Source organism: Lissotriton helveticus, chromosome 9 (assembly GCF_964261635.1).
Source record: "Lissotriton helveticus chromosome 9, aLisHel1.1, whole genome shotgun sequence".
NCBI classification, from domain to species: domain Eukaryota; kingdom Metazoa; phylum Chordata; class Amphibia; order Caudata; family Salamandridae; genus Lissotriton; species Lissotriton helveticus.
Window position 1 is genome coordinate 141,562,843 of NC_136070.1, and position 24,862 is coordinate 141,587,704.

Consider the following 24,862-nt stretch of genomic DNA (forward strand, 5'->3'; position numbering starts at 1 on the left):
GCTTAATTCAGACACTCTGTTCATCACCACCCCCTTTTCTGAATCGTTTTTGGCCACTATAGGTGTGGCAGGGTATACTCAGACATGAGTCCCTTTCTCACTGCTCCATCAGGATTCAAGCAAGCCGGGCCGAAGAGGCTGAAATGCCAGAAACCGGTCCCCGGTAGCTTGTCTCCTTTCTGGTGAAGAATTGGCTTGGTAGTTTGGTCTGCCCTGTTCCCATGATGCACTGGGCCAGGGACAGACTAATTTGCATATAGCCAGGTTCTGAGCTGGGATGGGGCAGTGAGATAAATAACGGTGATGGATCAAGCCCTGATCTTTGGACTGGGTAAGAGTGGTCTGCTTAATTCAGACACTCTGTTCATCACCACCCCCTTTTCTGAATCGTTTTTGGCCACTATAGGTGTGGCAGGGTATACTCAGACATGAGTCCCTTTCTCACTGCTCCATCAGGATTCAAGCAAGCCGGGCCGAAGAGGCTGAAATGCCAGAAACCGGTCCCCGGTAGCTTGTCTCCTTTCTGGTGAAGAATTGGCTTGGTAGTTTGGTCTGCCCTGTTCCCATGATGCACTGGGCCAGGGACAGACTAATTTGCATATAGCCAGGTTCTGAGCTGGGATGGGGCAGTGAGATAAATAACGGTGATGGATCAAGCCCTGATCTTTGGACTGGGTAAGAGTGGTCTGCTTAATTCAGACACTCTGTTCATCACCACCCCCTTTTCTGAATCGTTTTTGGCCACTATAGGTGTGGCAGGGTATACTCAGACATGAGTCCCTTTCTCACTGCTCCATCAGGATTCAAGCAAGCCGGGCCGAAGAGGCTGAAATGCCAGAAACCGGTCCCCGGTAGCTTGTCTCCTTTCTGGTGAAGAATTGGCTTGGTAGTTTGGTCTGCCCTGTTCCCATGATGCACTGGGCCAGGGACAGACTAATTTGCATATAGCCAGGTTCTGAGCTGGGATGGGGCAGTGAGATAAATAACGGTGATGGATCAAGCCCTGATCTTTGGACTGGGTAAGAGTGGTCTGCTTAATTCAGACACTCTGTTCATCACCACCCCCTTTTCTGAATCGTTTTTGGCCACTATAGGTGTGGCAGGGTATACTCAGACATGAGTCCCTTTCTCACTGCTCCATCAGGATTCAAGCAAGCCGGGCCGAAGAGGCTGAAATGCCAGAAACCGGTCCCCGGTAGCTTGTCTCCTTTCTGGTGAAGAATTGGCTTGGTAGTTTGGTCTGCCCTGTTCCCATGATGCACTGGGCCAGGGACAGACTCATTTGCATATAGCCAGGTTCTGAGCTGGGATGGGGCAGTGAGATAAATAACGGTGATGGATCAAGCCCTGATCTTTGGACTGGGTAAGAGTGGTCTGCTTAATTCAGACAGTCTGTTCATCACCACCCCCTTTTCTGAATCGTTTTTGGCCACTATAGGTGTGGCAGGGTATACTCAGACATGAGTCCCTTTCTCACTGCTCCATCAGGATTCAAGCAAGCCGGGCCGAAGAGGCTGAAATGCCAGAAACCGGTCCCCGGTAGCTTGTCTCCTTTCTGGTGAAGAATTGGCTTGGTAGTTTGGTCTGCCCTGTTCCCATGATGCACTGGGCCAGGGACAGACTAATTTGCATATAGCCAGGTTCTGAGCTGGGATGGGGCAGTGAGATAAATAACGGTGATGGATCAAGCCCTGATCTTTGGACTGGGTAAGAGTGGTCTGCTTAATTCAGACACTCTGTTCATCACCACCCCCTTTTCTGAGTCGTTTTTGGCCACTATAGGTGTGGCAGGGTATACTCAGACATGAGTCCCTTTCTCACTGCTCCATCAGGATTCAAGCAAGCCGGGCCGAAGAGGCTGAAATGCCAGAAACCGGTCCCCGGTAGCTTGTCTCCTTTCTGGTGAAGAATTGGCTTGGTAGTTTGGTCTGCCCTGTTCCCATGATGCACTGGGCCAGGGACAGACTAATTTGCATATAGCCAGGTTCTGAGCTGGGATGGGGCAGTGAGATAAATAACGGTGATGGATCAAGCCCTGATCTTTGGACTGGGTAAGAGTGGTCTGCTTAATTCAGACACTCTGTTCATCACCACCCCCTTTTCTGAATCGTTTTTGGCCACTATAGGTGTGGCAGGGTATACTCAGACATGAGTCCCTTTCTCACTGCTCCATCAGGATTCAAGCAAGCCGGGCCGAAGAGGCTGAAATGCCAGAAACCGGTCCCCGGTAGCTTGTCTCCTTTCTGGTGAAGAATTGGCTTGGTAGTTTGGTCTGCCCTGTTCCCATGATGCACTGGGCCAGGGACAGACTAATTTGCATATAGCCAGGTTCTGAGCTGGGATGGGGCAGTGAGATAAATAACGGTGATGGATCAAGCCCTGATCTTTGGACTGGGTAAGAGTGGTCTGCTTAATTCAGACACTCTGTTCATCACCACCCCCTTTTCTGAATCGTTTTTGGCCACTATAGGTGTGGCAGGGTATACTCAGACATGAGTCCCTTTCTCACTGCTCCATCAGGATTCAAGCAAGCCGGGCCGAAGAGGCTGAAATGCCAGAAACCGGTCCCCGGTAGCTTGTCTCCTTTCTGGTGAAGAATTGGCTTGGTAGTTTGGTCTGCCCTGTTCCCATGATGCACTGGGCCAGGGACAGACTAATTTGCATATAGCCAGGTTCTGAGCTGGGATGGGGCAGTGAGATAAATAACGGTGATGGATCAAGCCCTGATCTTTGGACTGGGTAAGAGTGGTCTGCTTAATTCAGACACTCTGTTCATCACCACCCCCTTTTCTGAATCGTTTTTGGCCACTATAGGTGTGGCAGGGTATACTCAGACATGAGTCCCTTTCTCACTGCTCCATCAGGATTCAAGCAAGCCGGGCCGAAGAGGCTGAAATGCCAGAAACCGGTCCCCGGTAGCTTGTCTCCTTTCTGGTGAAGAATTGGCTTGGTAGTTTGGTCTGCCCTGTTCCCATGATGCACTGGGCCAGGGACAGACTCATTTGCATATAGCCAGGTTCTGAGCTGGGATGGGGCAGTGAGATAAATAACGGTGATGGATCAAGCCCTGATCTTTGGACTGGGTAAGAGTGGTCTGCTTAATTCAGACACTCTGTTCATCACCACCCCCTTTTCTGAATCGTTTTTGGCCACTATAGGTGTGGCAGGGTATACTCAGACATGAGTCCCTTTCTCACTGCTCCATCAGGATTCAAGCAAGCCGGGCCGAAGAGGCTGAAATGCCAGAAACCGGTCCCCGGTAGCTTGTCTCCTTTCTGGTGAAGAATTGGCTTGGTAGTTTGGTCTGCCCTGTTCCCATGATGCACTGGGCCAGGGACAGACTAATTTGCATATAGCCAGGTTCTGAGCTGGGATGGGGCAGTGAGATAAATAACGGTGATGGATCAAGCCCTGATCTTTGGACTGGGTAAGAGTGGTCTGCTTAATTCAGACACTCTGTTCATCACCACCCCCTTTTCTGAATCGTTTTTGGCCACTATAGGTGTGGCAGGGTATACTCAGACATGAGTCCCTTTCTCACTGCTCCATCAGGATTCAAGCAAGCCGGGCCGAAGAGGCTGAAATGCCAGAAACCGGTCCCCGGTAGCTTGTCTCCTTTCTGGTGAAGAATTGGCTTGGTAGTTTGGTCTGCCCTGTTCCCATGATGCACTGGGCCAGGGACAGACTAATTTGCATATAGCCAGGTTCTGAGCTGGGATGGGGCAGTGAGATAAATAACGGTGATGGATCAAGCCCTGATCTTTGGACTGGGTAAGAGTGGTCTGCTTAATTCAGACACTCTGTTCATCACCACCCCCCTTTCTGAATCGTCTTATACTGCCATCTGGTGGCCATTTTTTTTTGTAGTAAAAGCTTGTTTATTTTGCAGTCTTGCGGGCTTACCCGAAGGTATTGGAGGCAGACATTTGTTCACTGATGTAGTGACTCTGTTGTACAATTATTTTACATCCGATTCCATGGAGTCCCGTAGCACTTGGGTACATCCATTTAGATGTCCTTATTTCCACCAAATTATACCCAAATCAACTTTTGGGAGAGAAATAGGTTGTGCATTCCCTGTACGTTCTAAGTCTCAGTCAATGTGCCTTGCACATTTCAATCGCTTTCGCCCATTCTCACTCAGGGTTTCTCCCTCCTCCTCCTCATCCCACACTGACATAGCCTACACATTTCTCTTTTGGTAGGCCTATTGCTTGTCCTGCCGATCACTATCATACCCAGCCCAGTTAGCACCAATGTTGTTACTCCGTGGAGGTGGGCTAAGATGTTAGACCCTTCTTCCCTCGCATGCTGCTGAGCAGGCCCTTGGCTAACACATGGCAGAGTGAAAAGCTCACACGTCAGAGGAGGCCTCCAGCTCCCGCGCTGCCATTTCACCGTCTTTCACACGCTGTCACTCCATAGTCTGCATTTTCTTGGCAGACTAGAGCGTGATCGACTGGAGTTTGAGCGCTACAAAAAAATCTGCTCCCAGTGAACATTGTCGTGCACACGGTTTTATCACTCCATATTTACACAAATAAAATATATCCTTAATCACTGCTTTGACAGTTGCAGAAAGTCGTCATACTTTGTAAAGGTTGGTGCATACACAAGAATACTTTTAGTCCATCTTCAGTGTTTACATAAACTAATTTCCCTGATATTTTTAGCCGTTGATCGTCGTTCTTACAATCGTCAGGCATGTGCTTTTTGACAGGGTTTGCCCAGCCCGGTGCCAGTTTAAAGCTGAGCGCGTCCGCGTGTGCCAGGCCCGGCTAGCAGACTCCTGCCTGCGTCAACAGCCACTGTCGCCTGTCTGGCAGATGTCGCGGCCGCAGCTTGATTGATGTGACAGTACCGGACGTTGTGCTGCAGCGATGAGAGCTCCCGTCCAAGTCGTGACCCCTATCGTTCCTGTGCTTTAGAACGGAAGCTGCATTATACTTTATACAGCATTGCTGGACCCATGCATGCCATGGCAACGAGTAATGGAGTTGGTTGTACAAGAGAGAATACGCATTGGTGCTCGGTAGTGCAAAAAGATGACAGCAGCGTTTGTTAAGTCAATGTATGTTCTTCTTAGCTTCTGGCATTTTTTTCTGCATGACTTTATGTAATAACACTATATTTTTCCTTGAGAGATTTCTGCTTTAAATGTGTCTGTCTTTACATCTCATTGCGTTGTAGTTTATGCCGATCATTCAGCTGTGCTGTTTTGCGACACCCTACTTTGCAGCCCAACCGTATAAATTGTAAACAAGGCCTTCTTAGGTCTCGACCTGCCAATGCGCTTGACACTTCCACGTCACAAACCACCATGCTTGATGGCCGCTTTGATGTTCTCAGTGAGCCGTGCGGCCACTGAGAACATCAAAGCTGCCGCAAAATACTCACCATTTGTCAACCCCCTCGCTTCCTGCTGGCATTCCCCCCCTACCTTCTCGCCCAGTCCTTGTTCTATTTTACTTTGCTTCATTGCAGTGATCTGCCTGCCTGTGATTTTATGGTCAGCATGCTAACTTGTCAAAATGAGTTTTGGTGCATTTTATCTTGCACTGTAGGTCGGACTCTCACGTTTTCTCATATTTATCCTCATGTGTTTTAATTCTCACACAGCACTCTTAACTGTTATTTTTCAAGGAGGTCTTTAGTTCGCTACTTGTTTTGCTCCTGAAAGCTGCATCTCTCAGAAACTGTTATTTAAATCGGCAGACAGGTTTCATTTGCCTCCCACCGCAACCCTCATTTCTAAGTTACTGGAGAATAACTCGAAAAGGTGATCTCACTTTTCTTGACTTCAAGCATCCGTTTCCTAGAAACAAAATGTAGTAAATGTGAGGATCAGGTGTGCAGAGGTGTGGCCCTAAAATACCCTTACATTAGTGCATTTATAGGACAGATTCCGTGTGCGCCTTCCTGGGACAGCCCTCAACACACGCACAGGCCTTCCACCAGCCTCTCTTTACCTAGGCACCTCCGCAAATTTAAGTTGCCCTGGGAGAGAAGCATTGTTTCCAAAAGTCATTAATTGGTGCGCAATTGCTTTTAATGGGTGTCCCATGTCCACACAGAGGCCTTTTCAGGGATTCTTTTTCACCATGCTTCTGTATCTTGTAGGTTTTTAGGTTTCGCCTAAGTGAAAGCTGCGCACTGCGCAGCTTTTTCACGCAGGTGAAACGTATTGAGAATAATATGTTGCTTTGGAATACGCCCTCTGTTTCATTGGCTAGCTCCATAAATGGAGGCTAGCCATTGGATCAGAGATCTGTCCGTCATGGCCGGACCAGATTCGTGGGCGTTCCGGGGATTTTTACTCATCCCGCTCCTTTAAGAACATCATTGCGGCGGTGGGCGGGTTTACTTTTTTTTTCTTCTCAATGTTTGTTTTCGTCATTTCGGCGAAGATGGCGGCCGGGCAGTAGCTTGTTGTGTAATCTGGCGGAGGGGGGGTTCGCTTGCTGTGTAATTACTGATGCTCCCGCTCGGATGCATTGAATCCCGGCGCACCCTTTGCCTCCCGGTGTGCACGCATGCACCGCCCGGACGAGGCCACCGCGCCATGCTTTGCAGGGAGATGCTTCATACGAGCCCCTCGAACGTGCAGACCTGCACACCACTCCATGCCACCCACTGAGGCGGGGCAGGGTCTGCACAGAGCCGGGTGCCGGGGATGGGATAGAGCCCCAGACGCCTCGCCGTGCTCCGGGCTTTGAAAGGTAAATGAGCATTTCGGATGATAACCCTTCTATTCGACCTTGCCCTGTGTGTTTTCGTTTCTGCCTGGAAGCGTCGCAGCTGCTTTATATGCTGCTGCGATGCCAATGCCGTCCATTCCTGGTTGCTTTCTTAAAGATATCCTGGACATTAAACCTGGATATTTTTCTCAAGGTCATCTGTGTGATTGGTATGGTAAAGGTCATGTGCCACGCGGGTACATCTGTTGCCACATAATGCATTAAATAAAAGTGCGTGCATCCGAATTATTTTATGGATATTTATTATCTGGACTCCCGTGCTTTCTTTCTTTTGATAATCGATTGGTTTTGGTTTTCATACATGCATGTTTTATGCCATTGACTCAATGTAATATTTAAACACGCCCCAAGGCTTGCTCTTTTGTTTCTATAATTGTATACATTCATTTAATAAACACTGTTCAGTTAAAGCTGGATTCGGTCTTTGCGGTTTAATATGTCCATCCTCTTAGGATCACGTAGCAAAATGTATGCTGCTGATTTGTAATCGAGTGATACATTTCCTAAATAGGCCACTCTGGCAGTGTCTTTTTTTCTGATCGGTTTAAACCTGGCGTACTGGCCTCGGGAAGTAATTGCTGCCAGTCAAACTGAACGGAACTGAAAATGTGTCCAATAAAAAATCTTTCAGAAGAAAACTCCCATCTTAACGTTATTAATTTAAAAATTTACCTTCAGCTGTATTGAATGAAAACATTTTCTTTGCATGCCGTACACGTTTAAATTAGTCATAATATGCCAGAAATCATCTTCTGAAATTCACATTTAATCCTCCTCGGTTATATGACGTTGATATTTGTCTGGATGTGTCACTTTAACATTTGGCCTGTGATCGAGTTAAAATGTCCTCCTTGAACATAGATTCTGCCCTTCGCTTGCCCTGGTCAGTGTGACACTAAAATGTGTGTTTCTGGGTTTTAGGGCCAACGTGTAGAGTGGTAGATGGTGCAAGTCCGGACTATGGAGGTCGGTGGGGTTTCCCTCTACTGTGGACGAAGATTCTAAGTTGACATTCTAAGCAGACCGCTGGCTGGGTTGTAGGTTCAGTGTAGTGCCAGTATCCCAGATGTATCCCCCTCATGGCATCATTGAAGGCTTCTGCATGGCCAGCAGAGTGAGGCATGCACTGTGTATCGCTTTCATGGTTGGGTGATCATTGTGTGGTGGTACTTGTCCAGGCACTTACATTTGTTTTCCAGAGTATTCTTTTGATTGGGGATTGTAAGCAAGAACATTTTGGCAGAAGAAACCAAGTGATGGCAACATGTCAAGACTTAAGAACTTTCCCTGGTGCTCTGCGTATCATTAGAGTGCAGGTTTTCCCAAATATGGATCTGTTACTTTTAAGTGATTCCATATTAGTTGCTTGGTAATAGCTCCTTTTTCATCCATGTACAAAAAAAAACCCAAATGAACTATTTTTTTTTTTTTTAGCTACACAAAGCAAAACCGCACGCCCTACAGATTGTTACAGTTGGTGCCATATTACACATGCATGACTTCAAAGTCAAAAAGACCAGGAGACTCCCTGCTCTTGCTTGTGTTGTAGCACCGCATGGTACAGTCCTTTTGATCAGTAATGCACTGGCTTTACCCTAGCTTTCCGCCAACTCTTGCCGCCCCTTCCATGAGTAGGTGACTGATAGAAATGATCTTTCCAACTTACAACTGGTACATGTACCACAGTTCAACACTTACCCTACCCTCATCCTTGACTATTGGAGTCCCTCCATTTGTTGTTGTTGAGGGCAACTTTATACCGCAGTTGCAGTTTCTAAGCACTATAAATAATGGCTATTACCCTTAATGTATTGGTAATCACTTTACGAACTCTGGTTCTGTATGAGTTGGAGACGCCGTAAACTATATGCAGGGATCCCCGCATATAGGGCGTTACCATAGTCCAGGCGGGACACCACCATGGCCAGAATGATAAGTTTGAGGGCAGAAAAGGAAAAGAAACGGGACACCCTGCGTATAGTACGCAGTGCAAGAAAAGAAGCAGAAACCACAGAACCAACCTGGGAGTGAAGGGACAGTTGAGAATTAATTTTTATGCAGAGGGTTTTAACTGAGGTAGCAGGAGACGGGGAGGGACCAAGAGAAGAGGGCCAAAACATGGGAGTCCAGGGGCTGGATGAACCACCTGTCAAAACCAACTCTGTCTTGTCAGGGTTGAGTTTAAGGTGGTTGTGGCTCATCCAGTCCCGGATATAAAGCATAATAGATTGAAAGTTAGAAACAGAGGAGGGAGAAGAAGACAGATCAAAAACAAGCTGGAGATCGTCCGCGTAGTTAATCACGGCGACCTCCATTTGTTGCAGGGAAAAAATAAGAGGAGCAATATAAAGATTAAATAAAAGAGGGGAAAGAGAGGAGCCCTGAGGGACCCCGCACTGAACTCTACGGACGTCCGCTGTAAAATCACCCAGGCGAACAGCCTGGGTGCGGTCACTCAGGAAGGAGGAAAGCCAGACCAGGGCCGTCCCCCCGACCCCCGCCGCCCCTACCTTTAGTCCAACCACCCCAAAACACACCTTTTTTTCTGGAAATACTGTTGACTCTTCTTCCAGGTAGTTGGTAGTTGAGTAGCGCACAGTGTGGTCAGGGTACTTATGAAATCTGCTTAGTCCTTTATTTTATGTTTAGGTCTGACGTAGAGTCAGCTTTTTGATCTCTTATTGGCCTCAAATCAAAACGAATAAAATGAGAAACAAATGCATCCATGTCTATATCTATATCGATACATGGAGCTATCTATATATAGATGGATATTGCGGTTTTGGGGCAGCCCTCATCATCCATTGGCCTGTTCAGCTGTCGTTAACCTTTTACTCTCCCAGGCTACCGGATGGGGCAATGAGTCACCCCACTTCTACTCTCTTGCACTGGTAGTACCGCATAATCCTGATCACTTGTGCTCCTCCACCTAATAAGAAATGCGTGTCTGTGCTGGGGTATAGTGGCCCTATACTTTGATTTTCCAATGCATTTTTTTTTCTATTCTTGATACTTTTTTTGTGTGCATATCTTTGCATGTTAAAACTATGCCTCCTCGTTCCTATCTTTCATAAACAATAGTAGCTTTTTGTGACCATAAGAATCCTATGTTCCTGCAGAGTGCATTAAAACGAGTTTATTTACCTGTTCTAAGAATGCCTGCCTGCTAGGAAGCACTCGCAGCGTTCTATTAACGTTTTAAGCAATTGTTTTAAAAAAAAAATTTTTTTGCCATTTCAGATTTGTTTTGACTAAATAACTGCCACGTTTATGGCAGTGTTTTTTTTTGGGTGGCATGCTAACAGCAGTTTAAAAAAAAAAAAATTAAAGTACTCCGCTTGTTAAGAATAGACCTACCGTCTTTATCAATGGATTTTATTAGTCTATCGACTTTGAAACCATGTGATTCATTAAGGTGTAGGTAAAATATATTAAACTTTCTTAGATTTGTGTGGGCGTAGAGGCGGGATGTGAACAATCAGATGGCGACATGGGAACAAAATAAGCTGGACAGTATTGCAGGTTTCAAAGTATAGAATGTCAGTCATGAGACATACTCTTTTGTGTGTCTCACAACAAAGCTTTTTCTGTGGTTTCTAAAGTACAGTATATACGTAATGAAATGTTTAGGCAAGGCATATCAACCTGTTCTGCAACAACAGCTACTTATGTTGAATGTAAGGCATGCTGAGCTACTAATATGCGTGTTGTACAGACATTACCTGCAAGACTGCCAGCGGTGATTACCTCCGTGCATCAGGCAGGGTTTGCAGTAGTAAAGCAAGAAAGGTTTTATCAACTGGAAATGGGGACATACATTGGAACTTCAACCATTTTTCTCCAAACATCACCTTATTCACATAAATAGACCATCCGTGTTTGAATACAAAAATTCAATTAGCGGGTGAAGTGCTGGAGCTGGAAGGCCAGACCAGGGATTAAGTGCTTAATGCTTTGTGCATTAATATTAGTCCACAGATAAAGTGCTTGATGTGTTAATATGACAGCACCATCTCAAGGTGAGGTTGAAGCCAGGCTGGATTTCTGCCAAAGCGTCCTTTAAGTTCTCCTAAGAGAGTCCCTCCAGATGATGGGTGAATAATCATTTTTGTGGAACCCTGCGGTTCAGATACTGGGTTGTTCCAGCATCTTAGAAGCGGTGTTGAGAAACCGCACAGCCTTACATGATGATTGCACCAGATTCCCTCTTAGCAGGGCTATTACTGCTGGGCTGAAGTAGGATAGTCATTGATTGCCACAAAACCATGTTGGCCAGCCACACTTTCAGGCCGCCATACAGGTTTGGAATTTTGTTTTTTTCTGAGTGATCGAGAAATACTCTGTATTTGCACAGCTTGGACAAAACAAAAACTATGATGCAAATGCCTTAATCAGTTTAAGCCACTGGTGATCAACTGTGGGTGCATTCCAATCCATCACCTTTTAGCTAGTCTCTGCTATGAGGGACCAGGGCTGATATATGTATTCACTCCTGACCATGCCCCACCCTCCTTCTCTTTGGGAAACATCTGCTTCTTCGTTACATGTGCCCACCTTGTAGATCTTGTTTTGGTTCCAGCATGTCCAGTCCTCTTATGTTCTTTATGAGGTCCAGCAATCTTCTGAAGTGAGTGCCTGGCGATGCCACATTTATCCATGGCACAAGCTAGTGGGTGGAACTGACTCCTGGGCAATGGGATAAAAGTTCAGAAATCCCACCTGTTTAGGCATATTCAAGATGTTGTAAGTCTTTGAACATGTTTAACTTGGGCTTCAGTCTGGGGATGAGTGTGGGAAATGTACTGTGGCAAATCTGGTGACACGCATGCACGCCCGCCCGCCGCCGCCAATTAGCCTCCACGAGCTTCAGGCAAGGAATAGGTAACTTTCTAAGGAATAGGTAACTTTCTAAAAGTTACTTTCCTTAATATTTAGTAAAAATCCGACTTCACCATTGGATTTTTCTTTTACTATTAAAAATATCAGTTTCATTATTTTTCTAGCTTGTCCCTTTCTAAAGCTACATTAGGATTTTATTCTATACTATACACCGGCAACGCATGCACGCCTGCTCTTATTGATATTACTGTATTTAGCGCACTCAGCATGAGAGTGGGAAAAAACAATTCCTGAAATTAGCCCCTCCCTCCGCAACCACGTGACTCCTGCATCAAAAATATCTTAATGTTCGAACTAGAGTCAGTCTTGTTGTTTATCCGGCCCGGGGTGCAAGGGCTCGCCTGTCCAACTAAATTATGAGTTGTAGCAGCTTTCTGTGCTGGCCTGCACCTGGGCCTACTTGTGTCCACAGTCCGCTCACAAAAGTCTGAGCTGGAGTGCCTCGCAGCCTCTGCGTAGCGAAGATGGCTCTCATGCTCCTGTGCTCCCTCCGCCCGAGACAACTAAATGACTGTTTCTGAAACTGCTGGCCGGCCTTTTAATTAAGTAACTTCACACCCTAAGGAGCCGCGAGGCCCTATGAACATATTGCTCACAGATTTCCTTATTGATAAAAGTTAAATTCACCTGGCCTCTGTACTACATTGTGAGCAGCAAAAGAGCCCTGCTGCAGCTCTGGGAAAAGCTGCCATCCTGGGACCGCAATAATGAAGAGGTCAGTAAAAAAAATTCATGTTCTAAAAAGCAGCACTGTACATTTGTTTAGAGGTATATTTTTCGCCTTTTGACCAAATATTTACCTCTAATGACATTATTTGAATTGAGTTATATTCTTGGCTATTGACATTGTAAATGACAATGCCATTTATTTATCTGTTTTCAAAACCAACACGTACAAAAACAATTTGTCATTTGCAATGCCAATAGCTCTAACTTTGTCAAAGGCGAAACCGTTGCATTGTAAATGCTTGTTTCTAACATGGAATGCCGTGTACGTATATACTAAAGGCCACAACCCCTTTGAGCACTGTTATCTTAACATTTGTGATTTTCTCTGTCTTATGATGTCTGCCCGGCCACCATTTACTTCGGACCCTCACACACCCTCACCCTCACACCTCCTCACCCTCACACCCTCTCACCCTCATACACCCTCACACCCTCACAAACCCTCACACCCTCACCCTCACAACCCTCTCACCCTCACTCACCCTCACACACCTACACTCACACCCTCACCCTCCCTCAACCTCACACACACACACACACACACACACACACCTTCAAACACCCTCTCACCCACCCTCACCCACCTTCTCACCCTCACACACCCCCTCACCCTCACACACCCCCTCACCCTCTCACCCACCCTCTCACCCTCACCCACCCTCTCACCCTCTCACACCCTCTCACCCCCACACCCCCTCACACACCACTCTCACACCCCCTCACCCTCACACCGCCTCACCCTCAAACACCCTCACTCCCTCACACCCCCTCACCCTCATACCCTCACACCCCCTCACCCTCATACCCTCACACCCCCTCACCCTCACTTACCCTCACACCACCTAACCCTCACACCCTTTCACCCTCACACCCCCTCACCCTCCCTCACTCTCACACCTCCTCTCCCACCTTCACACCCCCTCACCCACCCAACACCTTCATTCACCCTCACACCATCACCCTCACACCCCCTCACCCTCACACCCCATCACCCTCAAACCCCATCACCCTAACACCCCATCACCCTCACAACCCCCTCACCCCCCCCTCACCCTCACACCCCCTCACCCCTCACCCTCACACACCCTCAGCCTCACACACCCTCAGCCTCACACACCCTCACTCACCCTCACACCCTCACCACCTCATCCTCACAACCCTCTCACCCTCACTCACCCTCACCCACCCTCACACACCCTCACCCACCGTCACTCACACCCTCACAGCCCCTCACCCTCACACCCCCTCAACCTCACACACCGGCACACACACCCTCACACACACACACCCTCACCCTCAAACACCCTCTCACCCACCCTCACCCTCACACACCCCTCACCCTCACACCCCCCTCACCCTCACTCACCCTCTCACTCACCCTCTCACCCATCCTCTCACCATCACCCACCCTCTCACCCTCACACACCTCCTCACACCCCCTCACCCTCAAACACCCTCACACTCCCTCACCCTCAAACACCCTCACACTCCCTCACCCTCATACCCTCACACCCCCTCACCCTCATACCCTCACACAACCTCACCACCTAACCCTCACACCCCTTCACCCTCACACCCCCTCACTCACACCCCCTCACCCACCCTCATTCACCCTCACACACCCTCACCCTCACACCCCCTCACAACCCCCTTACCCTCACACCCCCTCACCCTCACACCCCCTCACCCTCACAACCCTCTCACCCTTACACCCCTCACCCTCACACTCCTCACCCTCACACCCCTCACCCTCACACCCCTCACCCTCACACACCCTCACACACCCTCACACGCCCTCACCCTCAAACATCCTCACTTACCCTCACACACCCTCATCCTCACACACCCTCACTCTCACACACTCACTCACCCTCACACACCCTCACCAGCTTAGCATAACAAAACACAGCATAACATAGCAAAACAAAAAAAAGCATAGTGTAGCAAAACATAGCATAGCATAACAAAAGAAAGCATAGGATAGCAAAACAAAACATAGCAAAACAAAACATAGCAAAACACAACAAAGCATAGCATAACAAAACATTGCATAACAAAACAACAAAACATAGCATAGCATAACAAAACATAGCATAGCATAACAAAACATAGCATAACATAACAAAACATAGCATAACAAAACAGAACAACACAGCATAACAAAACATAGCAAAACACAACAAAACATAGCATAGCTTAACAAAACATAGCATAGCAAAACAAAACATATAATAGCATAGCAAAGCATAGCATACCAAACACAACAAAAAATAGCATAGCATAACAAAACATAACATAGCAAAACAAAGCATAGCATAATAAAACACAGCATAGCATAGCATAACAAAACATAGCATAGCATAACAAAACATAGCATAGCATAACAAATCAAAGCATAGGATAGCAAAACATAGGATAGCATAACAAAACAAAACATAGGAAAGCAAAACAAAACATAGCATAGCATACAGCATCACTCAGGGGCACCACAACATCACTATGCGCTACCACAGCATCACTGAACGCCACAGCATCACTCTTTCGCCATCACAATATCACTCAGCGCCACCACTGCATCAATCTGTGCAACCATTCAACAACAACTGGTTCAAATATGTTCTCTCAATGTTTCAAGCTTTATTACAAATGTAACAAAAAAGATGTTAATATTTCACTTCTGTTCTTGGATTTTCCTCACAATAAAATACACTGAACATAATCTTCACAAAAGTTATTTACAAAAGTTTAAGCTATTGCCATTATAAATTACAATAACTTTTATTTAAGTATTAATTAATAAAAAAATTAAAAGCCATTTTTATTTGTAATATCAATACATGTACGTCACGTAAATACGACACATATTTGCATTACAAATGCTATAGGTGTCACATTTTCGAAAGTTATAACTATTGGCATAAATAAAAAATGTGTAATTTACAATAACAGTAGCTCAAACTTTCCTAATGCGAGACCTATTGCATTGCAAATGCTTGTTTTAGAGTATTGAGCTTCACGTATCCTACGAGGCTAATGGGATACTCGTGTTTCCTTACTTAAACAATGAATCAATGTTTTAGTTGCATTAGTGTGACTTGCATATCTTGCGATGCTAGTAGAATTCTTGTGTTTGAATACATAAATGTATCAGTGCTTTCATTCTGTTTTCTTCGCATATACATGGGATATCAATACCTGTTTCTGTAGCAACTGGTGACAGGTTTTAAAACAAGCACAGATGACACAAAGGTGAGGTGTTGAACATACACAAATGATAAGTTAAGTAGGACAAATAATAAAAAACTCTTAACTGAATGCACGTGTTCTATTCTCTTATTCCATCATAATTCATTTTCACATGATGTGTGATTAATGCGTAGTGCTATAAGATTCCCAAAACAGATAATCCCTCTGATACATAAATGGAAATCCGTAGTATGTGAACAGGTGATTATTACTTTGTTAATAACAATATACACATAATATAACAAGTTGTTTGTTACATTCTTTGGAAAAACTTATATCTTGATTTTCCTTATGGGTAGATAGAAGACGGCGATTCTGCACATAAGATCCCGGCAGGTCCAGGTGGCAGAATACGGCTGGGTCTCTTCTCTCTGTGTTTTGTTCCTGATCCCAAACCCCTTCCCTCTTGGAATATTTGCCAGCGCAACCGTTTCTATTTTCAGTGGAACTGAGGAATATTCAGAGAAGGTTGGGGCACTATCAACGCCTCGGCTAACTAACTGGTTTTCAGATGGGTGGTGAGACCACCATAAAGAGAAAGTCAAGCCACAAAAATTAACATCGGTCTGGGCGATGGATACCACACGCGATGTACTAAGGTCTGTAGGTCAGGATTCAGACCCTCCCATAATGCAGGATTTGACACAAATCCTCTAAGAATTACAGCACGAAGAGGTTTCCTTAAAACCAGAAAATAATATGGTAAAAACGACTTACAGCTTTATAAGCCGCATGGGAATCCTTGGGAAGATGTCATGCCTAAATCTAAACCAGTGGTTCAACCTCCACGTTTTCATTTTACCACAACTTCTACACTTCTACAGAAACACCAGTAGTTCAACCCGTGAACATCTCCGTTACCACCCCGACGCCAGTTCTTTGGCCCCTTCGGAACGTTTCTTTGGAGATTATGCAAAATACAATATTTGTTTTGTCTTATTTAGGTGGTATAGCCGCAACTTGGTCTATCCAGTTTGTTGAGCAAGACGATCCGTTGCTTCCTGATTTTACTCATTTTAAGGAAGCAATGCGAAAGCGGTTTGCTTGATAATGAGCTTTTGAATTTGCTCCAGGGTAATAAGGATTTATTAACATACATTACGTCCTTCAATCGTCTCATTGCTGAGACTGTGAATGGCCAAATGAAAAAAGAATGTCATTGTTTTACCGGGGTCTTCGAGACGACCATAACGATATATTCGCGCAGGTTGTTGACCTACCTACTGATTGTTCTGACTTTATCGATCTAGCGGTTCGTTTAGACTATCGTTTCGGGGAATGAAAGGGTGAAAGGAGTCGTATGGACACAACAAACAATTATTAATCGTTAATGGGTGGTACTTTGCTCCTCAACAGGCGCAGTCACTTTAGGTAGATAATGCCTGGCAAAACAAGCTACTCTGCAGCACTTTAGATATGGGGCGGATCTCTATAATACCGACACACAACAACACTGCAATTAAGCTACAGCAGTTCACCAAAAAACGTAAGATAACCCATTGTGTGCATGCAATATGGTTGTCAGGCATCAATAAATGGGATATTACTGGAATTTCCACCCTTACATATGCAGGAGAACAAATCTGAGCTAGTCAATTATGAGCTTCTCAGAGATCTACACTTTAGACAAGCTTTAGCGGTGAATATAGTGGATGGCACAGTTATGCCCAATGCTTCCTCTGGAACAGACCTCTGAGTGAGGCTCTATGAAAAAACTTCTCCCTAATCTATAGAATGCTGATTAACAACATCCATGCTAGACCACCTAAGATCAAGAAAGACTGCAACTCCGAGCGAAGAGGATTCAGAATGGGAGGAGATATTGCAGTAGACTTGTGACAGGGCCATTTGGTCATGGATAAAAATAGTACAGAACCCTACAGAACTGTTCAAATTTGTCTGGACAGACAGTGAGTTGTGTGTGAAGTAAAATGGGTATGTTGGGTAAATTTGAGAAACAATCTAAAAATGCCCCAAAATGCTGTGATGAGCTTGGCAACATTTACAGAGAAAGCACTGGACAATAGGGAGTGCATCATGTTAAGCATATTATGGGATGAACTAACACCATCCAAATTCATTAATCTGCTCTGTGATTGTGGACTCATGGTGGTGCGCTGTGATGCAGCCAGGAGATGTAAGAGGGCTGAGACTAACCACTGATGAATGAAGTTATTTTCAGGATCTGTGACTGTTCGCAAGGTGAGAGGGTGTCCCAAAAAGTTTGAGAAAGTGTGGGGACTCTGGTGCTATGAAAGGTAGATAATGGCTCCTTCTTCCTCTTTCACCTTATCTTTGCTTTTATGACTTGACTAGTCACCCCTTTAAACTTTTTTCTGCTACCAAAAGAAACAAGTATCAGTGCTCCACACTACCTAATATTGCTGGGGTCCCAATGCGGTGGTTAGAATATTTTGCTTGATGCTCTTGAACTGCTCATATTCAATGTTGGTTAACTCAGGTACCTTTTGTTTTCAAGTGGGTTTAAAGGAAAATCAATTAAACCTTCCGGACTTCGACCAGTCAGGGCAACATTAGCCTGGCTATTGTTCCAGGAATGTTTTCGTATTTCAGAAAGGCAACATAATGTTTAGCAAACGGTTTAAAAAGTGAACATATCTTCACATTTTAAATTTTATCTTCAGGCTAATATCAGATATTGATGTGGGGTTTGCACCAATATACAGCCCTGAAAGTTTCCCAAAAAATACATAGTGCATACGGATACAAAAAGAGAACAAAAAGTTGCATGTGCTTAAGTAAGCAAATGCTTTAAAAAACAATCTGTGGCACAGTAGTGTGCAAACCTCCCACCAACAGTGAAAGGGTTAAAGGCCAAATCAGTGAATGATGTCTAAACTCAAGACGACGTTATCAAATAAAGCAATATTCTAGAATGCTTACTGTTTGGGATTCCTGTTGATGCAGGACTGGGAAAACAGAACGCATTTTTTACTCTTTAATGGACAGCCCCTTTAAAAGTCAAACAGTATCTGACTAAAGCTTTACACAAATTCAAGTGATAACTTTTTAAGAATGCTTACACATTAAACACTCTAAAAACATTCCAAATTACCTAGAAACATGATAAAGTACCAATCTGGCCCCTTCTCCATAAGAATATATTGGATGATCATAGATGCCGCACAGATTCCGCCAGTCCCTCCCCGATCCACCACCAGCCATTAGCGGGCTGTTTGCGTGGAGGGAGTTGTGAGTGGCGGATACCCACTTCCGGTGTGCCGTGCTCTTCCACCATTTTGGGTGAGGAGATGGTCTAGTCTTCTAAAAACTTGGCACCAGCCCCAGTGAAACGAGGCTGATGGCGCGGAAGCACACAGCGGGCACGCCAAAGGCAAGCCTGTCTGCGTCCGTCCGTCGCCAAACACCAGACATGCTGCCCCGTTCACTAGAGATAGGCTAACCTACGCCCGGAACGATCTTTTAAAAATTGGGAATTCGGTGAGCAGCTGCAGACAGTACTGTGGGGACGTTATTGAGAGCCCTTTTTGTTGTCTACAGTGTGGCTTCAATGCTGCACCAAACCCATCACTAAGCTGTCACCTCCCCCGGTCCAGGAAGCATATTAGCATTTTTAATCTTAATTGTAGCTCCTTAGCCAAACACTACGCTGATGTCCATGATCTATTAGAGGACGCCTCTCCGGACATCCTCTTCCTTACCGAGTAGTGCCTCTCTGATTCCATGATAGCTGAGCCAGGCCTAGCATTCCCTGTAGGCTATTGTACTCTCACTCTTAACAGTGTGTCTAGAGGCGGGGCATAGCGGTTATTTTCAAATCCTGCTACTACTGTACTTTCGTATAACAGGTAGTAACCGGATACAAATGCGCACACTTTAAGATTACACTGAGCCCTAACTATACGATGTCAGGGCTCCTAGTATACCGGCCCACTGGGCCATCCACAGACTTTTAGGAAGCTCTCGCGGAGACGGTCAGCGTGTTGGCGGTTAACACCGCTAACTTTACCGTCACAGGGGATCTGAACCTTCATCTGGACAATCAGGATGACACTGATGTGGCTAATTTTGCAGCTGACCTTGCGGCATGCCAGCTAGTGCAACTGGTTTCGGATCCGAATCATATTGCCGGCCACCTGCTAGACCCAGTTTTCACGAACATAACCTTGCTTATAGTGCATGCGCCCATCCCCATGGGATGGTGTAAAAGTCTCACATTTAAATAAAGCTGGTACAGTTTGAGGTAGAAATTGAGTACGTTTATTGTAGAGGAAATAAGATGTCATCCATCCAGTTCCATTAAGCAGGTGCAACTGACTGTCTCTCTTCACCACAGTATTCCATCACCATGGAGCTAATTCAAGAAACAACAGGTTCTCTAGTAATTAATCCTTAAAGGAGAAACACTACTATGTACAAGATAAATAAATAAATAATATACACATTATTACACATCTTCCTCCCACAAATATAAAAGAAAGACACAACATTTACAAAGGATTAATCTCTAACATAGTCATTGTATTTTGCTGGAAGTTTTAGAATCCTTTTACTTTTTTCTCTCAAAGAACTTGAAAGACACTTCTCGCCAGACTTGACAGAGGCTTTGTCCAATTAATTGTTTACTAATGGATTATTAACAACAACAACCCTGTTAAGATTCTAAATCCTAGAATCTTCAGTTTTAATTATATTTGTAAGAACTTTTTTAACTTTATGCACCCTTTTAAATAACTCAGAAGACTTCCGTCCAAATGGTGCCCTAATCATTACTAAGTCTCCTACATTAACTTGTGTTTTCTTAACAGCTTTCCTTTTGTCAAATCTTAACTTACGATCAAGAACTTTGTCAGCCTCTTTTTCCCTCCATGACCCAAGAGAAGAATATTCTTTTGTAAATGTTGTGTCTTTCTTTCATATTTGTTGGAAGATAATGGAAACATATGTCAACTCCCACCTGTCAGACTTTCTGATCATGAATAAAAGGCTAGACAGCTCCCAGAATGGCTTTCGACCAGGTCACAGCACGGAGTCCGCTCTCTTGGCTGTGACAGAACATCTCTGGTAAGCACTGGATGCTGGTTGAATGTCGGCACGGATTCTATTGGATCCAAGTGCCGCGTTTGACACAGTGGCCCATGCCATACTGCTGCGACGCCTGGAGGGGGTGGGAATTATTTGTCCGGCCTTGGAGTGGCTTGCCTCATTCCTTCATGAGGGGTCGTTCGTGGTAACAATCCCCCCGTATGCCTCAGGCGAACACCCCATCAAAGGGTTCCTCCCTCAGCCCCCTGTTATTTAATCTTTACGTCCAACCCCTGGCTGCAGCAGCCAGGAGCAGAAGACTGACCATGGTCTCCTACGCCGACGATACACAGTTGGTGGTGGTGGTGCTCTCGAACGACGCAGAGCGGGACGCCCTCAAGTTTTAGGACAACCTAGCAGCAGTCGCAGAGTGGATGACCACCAACTGTCTCCATATGAATGCCAGCAAGTCGTAGGTATTGCTGGTGGGGAAGGACCATGGTCAGTGGAGTGAACTCTGGGTGGCCCGCTAGCCTTGGTAGTGCTGCCCCTCCCCCCACCAAGCAGGTTGTGAGAAATCTGGGGTGTGGCTGGACTCGTCCCTCAACTTCTGAGTTCAAACCAAAAAGGTGGCAGGGACCTGCTTCGGACTGCTACGGGGGCTTAGACCCCTATTGGGTTTCTTTGATGCACCCACAGGACAGGTCCTCTTTCAGGTGTCTGTAATGTCAAGACTGGACTTTGCCTGCTCTCTGTATCTGGGGTCCAATAAGGCTGAAATTCTGAGGCTACAGAGGGCATAGAACGCGGCAGCAAGAACCCTTCTGGGTTTGTGCAGGTCTTGCCCGGTGTCTGACGCCTTTTGTCGTTTTCACTGGTTGCCCGTGGCCAGGCAAATTAAATTCAAGGCTCTATGCATCTCTTTTAAAGCCTTGAAATTGACCACCCCTATTATCCTGGCCAACCTCCTCTCGCCATATGTTCCCTCACGACATCTCCACTCACAGGGTCAACACCTGGTGGTGGGTCCCCCGGACACGAAGAGTCCGTGCTGGAAGCCGCTCCTTCCGTAGTATAGCAGCCCTCCTCTGGACCGCACTTCCTGCTCACATCTGTGGCCTTAACAACTACCTAGAATTCAGGAAGGCCATTAAAACTCACCTTTTCCCTGCACCATAGTCCTATTATCTGTGCCACCCGCACGTGTCAGTTGCTCTGCTGTCAGCCTCGGGACTCCCCTTTGCTGGGACAGCTGTTGCGCTTTACAAGTTATGGTACATAACATACTCACACTGCTTGCGTGTGTCATGACATGTAAATACAAGTTTATATCATGTCTTCACAACTCTATTTTTAACAAGAAAAGGCAGAGCCAGCAGCATGAACTATAAACTTACTCAGTACACTGTCATCCTCTAGGCCGGAAGTGCAGAAGTAGGAAAGAGGCAGCTGCACACCCAAGTACTGCAAGTCAATGCTCATGGTTGGGTCTACAACACCCAATTTTAACCCCACTAAAAAGAGAAAAGAAACCAGAAATTAGAATTACATTTTGATAAAATGACAGACACTCCTCTCCCCCCCCCGACTATCTCAGTTCTGTTCAAAGTCTATTACAGACTGCTAAACTCAGATGCGGAATACCGGGAATCTTTCCACTCCTACTTAAAACAAGACGAAGTCTTAAAGAGGTTAAGAGGCCTCATGTATAAGCGTGTTTTTGCGGTCTCAAACTTCTGCGATTGACGAAAACATCTGGTTTGCGACTACAAAACACCTTTTGTACAATGTAGCAAAGCCCTTTTATGAGTCAGTAAAATGGCTCATGATCCTAGACGAATCACGAATGGAAGGGGAGCGGAGAGGACTACACCATCTTATTCAGATTTCACAACAGAACCTCCCAGTGAATAGCTTCCAGCTAAAAAAAAACATTGCAAGATGCTGATGCTGGCACAGATTTAGCTACAGAGCTGCAAAAGATGAGGGGATTTAGAGATGGGATTTCAAGTAAAGGGAAATATTTAGCAATCACAGTTAACCTGGATGTTTACAATAAAGGTTTCCACTTCATCACGCAATGTGCCTTATAAAGGGACAGGGGCTTCCTCTAGCAATCCCAATGTGCTCTCTTAGGGGGTAGTGTGCTAGAGCCGCCTTAGGCTTATCAGAGAGGAGTGTTAGACATCTATTGCAAACACATAGTACAAGGGACTTAAATGTGGCCAGAGAGGTAGTAATGAATATGCTACTTACCAGTATGCATCTGTTCTTGGCATGTAGGGCTGCTAACATTCATATCTAGTGCATAGATCGCCGCCTAGTGTTGGGTCCGGATGATTGCACATTGTTGTCCTGGAAGAGTCTTCGAAGTATCACAAGATAGGTGGCTCCTCCCCTGGACTACAGTGCGCATGGGCATCGACTCCATCCCCAGATTGTTTTTAGCCATTGTGGCAAAGATGGAGTGCGATAGTGTAAACGATGTCCATGCTAGTGATGAAATGCATGAAGTAGTCTGCAGCTGCTACAGGCGCCGGGGAGGAGGGCGGGCGATATGAATGTTAGCAGCCCTACATGCCAAGAACAGATGCATACTGGTAAGTAGCATATTCAGTTCGAGGCATGTGGGCTGCTAAATTCATATCTAGTGCATAGAATACATAGCAGTCCCCTCATGAACGGCGGCCGCCCGTGCCAGCTGCAGAAGTCTGAAAAAGAGTTTTGAGAACAGCCTGTCCTACAGCAGCCTGCTGTTTGGAGTGCACATCTACACAGTAATGTTTGGTAAATGTATGTGGTGTAGCCCACGTGGCTGCTCTACAAATATCCTCTAAAGGAATGTTACCTAGGAATGCCATGGAGGCCCCCAGTTTGCGTGTGGAGTGTGCCCTGGGGGGGACCGTTAAAGTGCGTTTAGCTTTCTGATAACAAATCTGAATGCATTTAACGATCCACCTGGCTATTCCAGCTTTGGAAATAGCGTTGCCTTTGTGCTGTGCGGAGAAGGCAACGAAAAGTTGCTGTGTTTTCCTAAAGGGTTGTGTTCTGTCAATATAGTACATCAAAGCCCTTTTAACGTCTAGCGTGTGGAGCATTCTTTCTGCTACTGTTTCTGGGTTTGGAAAGAATGCGGGCAGTTCAATGGTTTGATTGACATGAAACTGTGATACCACCTTAGGAAGGAATTTGGGGTTAGTGCGGAGCACTACCCTGTTTGAATGCACTTGTATAAATGGCTCTTGTACAGTGAGCGCTTGTAGCTCACTAACACGCCTTAGAGACGTGATAGCAATAAGGAAAGCCACTTTCCATGTCAAGAACTGAATCTCACATGAATGTAGAGGCTCAAAAGGTGGGCCCATCAACCTAGTGAGGACCACGTTGAGATTCCATACTGGAGCGGGTGGGGTCCTGGGAGGAATGACCCGCTTTAGCCCTTCTAGAAAAGCTTTAATGGCAGGCACCCTGAAAACAGAGAGATGGTGCCTGTTTTGAAGATAAGCCGCTATGGCGGATAAGTGTATCCTAATGGAAGCGTACGCTAGATTGCATTTGTAAAGATGTAACAAATAGCAGATGATGTTAGGAATGGAGGCATCTAGCGGGTCAATGTTGTGTGCTGTACAATAAATGACAAACCGCTTCCATTTTGCTGCATCGCAAGCTCTTGTAGTGGGCTTCCGTGCCTCCCTGATGATGTCCATGCATTCAGGAGGCAGGTTGAGGTAGCCAAACTAAGACCTCAGGAGCCAGATCGCCAGATTGAGCTGTCGCTGATCTGGGTGCTGAATGTCGCCATGGTTCTGCGTCAAGAGCCTGGGTGTGAGGTGCAGCCTTTGGTGCGGTACCACGGAGAGTTCTAGAAACGTGGTGTACCATGGTTGGCGTGCCCACGTTGGAGCAACTAGGATGAGTGTCATCGAGTGTTGCTTTAGCTTTCTTGCCACCAGCGGTATCAGAGGTGCTAGGGGAAAAGCGTACGCAAATCTGCCTGACCAGTTCATCCATATCGCATTCCCCTGCGACTGTGGGTGAGGGAACCTGGCGGCAAAGTGTTGGCATTTTGCGTTTTCCCTTGTGGCAAACAGGTCTATCTCTGAATGACCCCACTGTTGAAAGTACGGGTGGAGTACTGATGGATGTATCTCCCACTCGTGCATTTGATGGCTGTACCTGCTGAGCAGATCTGCCATCTGATTGTCTGTGCCCGGGAGGTGTTC

At 45.9% G+C, this 24,862-nt stretch overlaps 1 protein-coding gene across 2 annotated transcripts in view; it reads right to left on the minus strand.

The window, feature by feature from the left end:
• The window catches only part of MGA (MAX dimerization protein MGA), a 949,809-nt gene that overhangs the window by 599,910 nt on the left and 325,037 nt on the right, over positions 1 to 24,862 (minus strand). For both annotated transcript variants that reach the window (XM_078659651.1, XM_078659650.1), the window contains exon 6: positions 22,037 to 22,153. In XM_078659651.1, coding sequence (XP_078515777.1) covers positions 22,037 to 22,153 — 117 coding nt within the window. The remainder of the gene's footprint in view (positions 1 to 22,036; positions 22,154 to 24,862) is intronic.